The following is a 7056-nucleotide window of genomic DNA, read 5'->3' as shown; positions in this document are numbered from 1 at the left end:
GAGCCTGTTATTATTATTATTATTATTATTATTGTTATTATCATTATTATTATATAATCTCTCTTGTTTACTGCAGTATACACACATCTATACGCCCCCCATACCCCCTCACCCCACCCCACCCCCAGCTACACACAACGACATAAATCGTGTTCATGTCAAGTGAGTTTCAAGTATATATTTCATGGATTTATACATCTACACGTCTATTATATTAAACTATTATCGATTTACATTATATTGATTTGAAACATTATAAATAGATCACAGAAAAGACGTTTTGTTTTGCTTGTTTGCTTTTACTTAAGCTTACTTAGGGTTACTCATTCAGTAGATACTACAAGTAATCCTGGATCTTCAATGAGGCCCACGTTTTCCAATATTACGTGGTAAAATCTGTTTTCCCAGTGCAACAGTTTTATGAACCGATCCCTTATTTATTATTTGCTAATGTCACTTCAATAGCAATAGAATTTGCCACATGTCTCGCTGAGAGGAAAGCACTAGCACTCACGCAAAGAGTAACTCGTCCATTACTCCACAAACCCTCCGAGGCTCCAATCTTGCTGCTGATTTGACAAAAAGCATGCAATATATAACCAGCAGTGATTTAATTTAATTTATTTAACACACACACGACATCAGACGTTGTCTTACATATGCCAACATTCTGTTGCTGTGCGCTTCGTCGGATGTGTTATCACTAGGACTAGGAGACGACCAAAGACTATGCTAGCATCGGCACGCAGGCTTTTCCGTGAGTATCATCAATTTCCTTGTTGTCCGAGTTCCGTGTTTTGATAGTGAAATTATTAATTAGATGTAAAACGGGCTCTTTATTTTTACTTAATGTCACAATTTTATATTATTGCCGTTAATATGTGGAAAATCTCACTGTGTTAGTGAGATTTTTATTTTCTAATAATACATCCGTTGACATTTTTATGGGAATATTTCTGTTTGGGAATAAAAGTGTGCTGAAGCTTGTGGATCAACGTCTAGACGTTGTGCATGTGCGTAGCGCGCTATATAAATCACTGCGCTTTGGGAATGCAATAGCGGCATGTTTCTTCTTTTCTTAAAGCAGCCTAGTAATAATTAACAGTACATATTTACATTGTTAGTGAAATGGTACACTAGTATAATAGTTATTCAATTAGTGATCTGGGGTGTTGAAAAACAGATTCCTGACATTAAGAAATTAATACTTGTCTGAAAAAACACGAAATAATATGGTTTTGATTTTCCCTACACCACCACACATGGGACACACACCCACACCAACACCCCCCCAACACACCCACACTTACACACACCCTTATCCCAACATACCCAAACCACCAACACCCCCTTACAGGCACACACATCACCACAAAACAAACACTCCATCAAGACTTAAACTTAAACGATTATTTCTAAAAAAATCTCAGATCTTCCTATTTTACTTTATGTTAATTTTAAACATAATTTTAAACATACACACCTCTGGTACAATGGCCTTGTCCATATCCCTGCTAAAATGGTGAATTTAAATCTTAATACCCTTAAATGAAATGAACATTACCCATTCTGGCTGTAAGCCCTCGATAGATTCGCTATTCCATCGTTGCTTGATATGTTTGGTACACAATGCTGGCTAATTATGATGTACGCCATTAATTAAGCCCCATTGTTACTGAATATATTAAACATCTCGAAACCAGTTAATTGAATCACGACGATACGAGAAATAATATTACGACCATACTCCACCTAGAAAATAACATCTCATTAAATCATGTATGTATATGGCTTCTGTAAGTGCGTGAACATGATGAAGCCCTAAATTGTATTATTTTTTTATTGTAAATTATAACAGAACTAAAACACGAAAAACATATAGCGCATAAAAATGTCAAAGAAAACTGCCTGACAATATTGATCGTAATCTTATTCGCATCATAGAATGTTCGTTATATCATGTATACCTATTTATATTCCCATATGTTTGTAAATAATATCAACATAATCTCTCATTTTTATTCCTACCTTTAGGATCCCATGCTGTCATACATAAGAGATATATATAAGAACATATGAAATCACACGTGCTAACCTGAGGGATTACTTAATATACACTGTCAGATGAGGTATAAATCATGGATGTACCACACAGGCATTGCTGGAGATGTGAGAAAAGCTTGTCGGAAACTATCGTACCGTGTAAGATGTGCAATATAGCTAAATATTGCTGCCCCAAATGTGATGCTGATGATAAGTATAGACATAAGCCTGAATGTGAAGTATGGCGACCAAAAACATGTGGTAACGTTGGGTGTACGACAACTGGAGTACTCAAAGAGGTTAGTGTAGTGGGCTGTTATGACATCTTATCTGTTCCTATACCGACTATTACCAAATAAGATGGTTGTTTCCTACCGTTCTAAAATCCATCTTATTTATATAGTATCCTTTCCTGCCTTTTGGTAATGGTGATAATTATGAAAATGCGTATGAGTGAATAATTACACTAATAGCTGAGAACAATTCAGCGTATAATACTATAGAAAAGATTCAGTAATTACAACTATCAGAGTGTATTGGGATTCATAGTGGTAAGTAATGTTGTGGGAGAGATTTTTTGCTTTGAATAAACACAATGTGAATATTTTAGTGATGAATAGCTGACATTGTCTAGAGTGCTGCAAGCTTGCAGTAAATTATGTGCAGCTGGTTTGCTTCCAATCGATAATTTTACTCTTCAAAATCTTACATAAATTGATTTTAAGGTTTTGCGTAATCAGATTGAATTATAACACGATATATGAAACGATGTGTACAGCAGCTCATACGTTATAATGTATGAAGCTTTTGATCAGATCATATTTATTTAGCAGTTGTTTTGTGTGTGTCATATTATATGTAGTAAGGCATCGTATCTAGTTTGCTTGAATGTGGAAACATGTTTACATTAATTTTGTAGACTCGGTAAGATTGGGTTTCTATGATCAAATTGTATTTAAAGGTATGCTACTCGCTGGCAGACCAACATTAAATAAGGAATAGTGTTACACAATTGAATACTAACCAGAGGAACAGTTACGTTATCACCAGTTCCTGACGGGGCAGGGCTGTACTCAGTACCTTATGAGCTTTATCAGGTTTTAAATTACAACTGAGATCAGGCCCATTGCTCAAGAAAATTTAAATAATAAATGAACCGGAGCAAAAGTAAATGCATGACACTCATGTAAAAACATTCCTTGAGACTTTAAACTCATTTCATCACTTTTCAGAAGCATGTTGAGAATTTGAGAGTATAAAAGTCAAAAAGGAGGATGTATATGATAGATTACTCTTAAGTCGAGTATGTCAGCTTTGGAAAATATTAAGTCAATCATAATCATATCTAAACTCTCGGGTACATAATTTTATCAATTTTATAACCAACCGCACAAAATTAAGGCAGTGACCTTGAATATATTGTCAACGCAAGGGATTGAATTACTGAATAAAATTGAAAATTAGCTCTCATTCTCCGGTGTAAAATGTAGTTAAAGATCGACTTGATAGTGCGTTAGATATTGTAAAATGAAAAAAAAAAACACTCAGGTGTGCTTGCCTCTCTCTCGTACGTCATAAGTGTGAAGCTGTATGTAGGGGCGTGTAGGGTGTGGGGGTGTGTGTGAGCGGTGTGTTATTGGAGACGTTTGGGTTGGAGGTGTGTGTACGTGGGCCTGTAAATATTTGTAATTCTGTTTGGGTGTTTGCGTAGAGGTGATCGCGCGCGTGTTTGAAGTGATTAAATGACAATGTATTGGCAAGTATAATCTTTGAACATAACATATATGATTTATTATCTCTTTGTTGCAGTGTTCTGGATGTAATGATGCCTGGTTCTGTTCTACAGCATGCCAACAACAAAACTGGTCATTACACAAAGACGTATGCAGACAACAGAAGACCCATATTAAAAATGGTGCTCAATTACTCCACACAAAGTTTCAAACTTTCATTAGTTCCAGCAGACCACTAGATATGCCCTACTATTTTGGAAATTCACTACCAATTGATATGCTCAACCTGGAAGGAAATGAATGGGATGGTTCCTGTGATCAACCAAGTGATATGGACCCACTCCTCAAAAATTATTCCATTTTATCAGTTGGTTGTGGCAACATTCGGAATGTCTTATACACTGTAGTATCACTGCCAGATAAATTTACCGGTAAACTTGATATAACATTGAATGATCTAGATCCATTTGTTCTAGCTCGAAATGTGCTATTCCTTTATCTGATGACAGTTTACGCATCTATGGATAATATAGCGTTGACTTTAACAACACTTTGGTACAGTCTTCATCTAACTGAAAGTCAATATAACCTAATCATAGCTAGTTTGAAAGTACTCACTAGCATAAGTAGCGAAAGTCTTGAGTCTGCCACTGGTGGTGTTGTACGAGTCAGTGAATCAGATCTACGCATTCTCCTTGAAGTTTGGCAGAATTGGATGGATATGAATTGTGAAAGAGCGAACCCGGAATCTATCAATTTGAGGCAGCAACGGAACAAAATGTTCACAGAAGATATCATATCTGCTGAAGGTATTCGGGTATATAAGCAGCAAATACCAAAGATCTATCAAAAATCTGTTGATGATTGGATTCAAAATGGTGTTTTTGTTCCTACAGGTTTTGATCGAAGAACATTAACTTACGACAACCCTACATTAACAGGTCGAAAAATTGGGAAGAGTCCGTGGCATATTGGTGAAGCATTGCTCGGGGATTGTAAAAGACCCAGCGATTTTACATTTGTGTATTGTATACCAACAGATTTGTGGCCTTTTGGGGCATGGGATGTTCTACAAACAAAAGATTTCCAGACATCTACATCAAAACATTTAATTGATCCGTTTTATCGATACATTGCTAGCTGTATAAATGAAACTATTCAGTTCTTTTTATCAAATAGAATCAGAATAACTCTGATCAATTGTGATTGCTTAAAGTTATCAGACAAACTACAAACAAATCATGTAAACATGTCCAAATCATTTGACCGGATTTTTACTTCTAATGTCGCTGACTACGTTGGAACACGAACATTACTGCAGGCAATGGAGCCTCTACTAAATGTAGACAACAAATATGCAACTATGATTACGCAATACTGGAATTGGTATGGATTATTCCCGGAATCTCTTGTAGATCATGAAACACACGTTAAAGACGGTACAAATGCAACATGTTTGGAATCAGCACAGAAAGACACAAAACAGAAATTTACCATGGCAACAGCCCCACGTTTCTGGGTTCAAGAATATTTTAACAATACCAAATGGTTTCTGATGTATTTAAGATCAGATCTATTAGCTTGCACCTCAGAATTTAGTCCAAATAGTACATTAGTGAAAGTTCCATCACTTCAAGAATTCAAAAGTGTAGGAAATCTAAAAATGCGCGATTTTCGACACGAGGTAAATAGGGTTGCGCCATTTCGATATCGGCGAAACATTCGTCCAGTGAATATGCTGCGAGGAATGTCCAGAATGATCGAATGGTACATTCCGTAATGGCTATTATCATGATTATCATGTCGTTATGAGTTCGCCAGTTTGAAATGGAATACTATTATTTTCTGATACGCGTAAAATAAGAGATTATTAGTCAGTACTGTATGTAATGGTTTGAAACAAAAATAACTATTTTTTTTAGAAAATTAAAATGTTAATCTGTTATATAGATTTAGTGGAAATGGGAAAAAATGACCTCCAAAACAAAGAAAGCAATAATAACCGGTTCAAATATGGAAACCTAAAAAAAAGCAAAAACCTTCGCTAAATTTTACTGATTGTTAGTGGTCATGTAATCGATTCGTTCCAGCCAGGATCTCGGTGGGAATTGGGAGGATAGCACGTGAAACCTGCTAGGCTTTAATACAGGGCTTTTAGCTTAACCATATGTTTGAACATCAACACTGACAAAGGTGCCCGGGAAAGATGCTAAAATCTGCATTTTGTTGATTTTTACCTTCTCCGAATGAAATCACTGAATAGGATTCTAACATATGGTATCGCATCAGTCACCTCCACCATAGACCCTAGAAAATGCTTCCACTGAGCTACTATATGGAAGTGACCCCGGGCCAAGACAAATTTGCATACCATTTAAAGTTAGAGGTACTTGCCCACTGAAGCATGATTAATAGCTGCTAGTATTGCATAACGTGATTTCTACATTGTAAAGCATTTTTTATAGTGTGCACAGAACAAAATAGAAAAAAGTTTTTGTTTTTTTGTTTTTGGTTGATTTGTATGGCGCTTTCAACTACTGAGGTTATTTGCGCCAGTACTCACTCCTTTGTCAAGTTGCACCTGTATAATCTCCATTCAGTCACAATACGTAATTATCTGCTTCACTGCATCTTAGTTATTTCTATCTTCTTCATGCCCAGCTCGTTGTATATCTCCTGCTGTATATGCTCGTACGATAAGATCCAAAAAATTTCTCTGTCAACGTGGTAAAAACCAAACGGTGTCTCTTCAGAGCCACACCAGGCTGAGTCAGCCGAGGAAGGGCTAAAACGTGGTCAAAATACTTTGCATGATACTCCGCTAGCTTGACTTCCTCGCATCCAAGTCTGTTCCCCAGAGCCCAAGTTTGCGTTATCCATCCGACACCACGTGGAGGTTTGGGTTGAGTTGCCCGCGAGCAAATACTTTGCCAGCTCTACGGGCCTTGCCGGACTAGGAAAAAAAAGTAACCTCCTGCGACGAATAAATATTACTATAGTCTGGTCAGTACAAAAAGCGCTGATTTTATTCATTGTATTTTTAATTAAAAGAACCACTTTTTAAGTAAGTTACACCGCTGAAGTTGTAATAGTATTGAGATACAACAATATCATGGTATAAACAATGGTCCTTTGGTAAAAATTTCTATTGTCTCTCCCCTTAAACGCTCCGTGAATTCGTTGAATAAAGTAGATTTACAGAATTAAAAAGTATATATTCTTAATCCAATAAAAAAAATCCCAATTAGGATAACACATCATTTTGACATATTTTCGGGTG

General features: G+C 36.3%; 1 protein-coding gene across 1 annotated transcript; it reads left to right on the top strand.

Moving 5' to 3' along the window:
* The first annotated feature begins 503 nt into the window (after window positions 1–503).
* LOC140171889 (uncharacterized) lies at window positions 504–5606 on the top strand. Its single transcript, XM_072195232.1, has 3 exons — window positions 504–757; window positions 2035–2342; window positions 3853–5606. The coding sequence occupies exons 2-3, from the start codon at window positions 2139–2141 to the stop codon at window positions 5554–5556; spliced, it is 1908 nt and encodes a 635-aa protein (XP_072051333.1). The 5' UTR covers window positions 504–757; window positions 2035–2138; the 3' UTR covers window positions 5557–5606.
* Window positions 5607–7056: the final 1450 nt, after the last annotated feature.

The sequence above is a fragment of the Amphiura filiformis genome, chromosome 15 (assembly GCF_039555335.1).
Source record: "Amphiura filiformis chromosome 15, Afil_fr2py, whole genome shotgun sequence".
Classification (NCBI taxonomy): Eukaryota; Metazoa; Echinodermata; class Ophiuroidea; order Amphilepidida; family Amphiuridae; genus Amphiura; species Amphiura filiformis.
The sequence above is the reverse complement of the archived record's forward strand: the minus strand, read 5'-3'. Positions and strand labels throughout refer to the sequence as shown.

Excerpts from the sequence above, each read along its gene's own strand:
- LOC140171889 (XM_072195232.1), top strand. The coding sequence starts at position 2,139 with ATGGATGTACCACACAGGCATTGCTGGAGATGTGAGAAAAGCTTGTCG. Across the intron at positions 2,343-3,852 it reads CAACTGGAGTACTCAAAGAG|TGTTCTGGATGTAATGATGC; the intron begins GTTAGTGTAGTG and ends TCTTTGTTGCAG.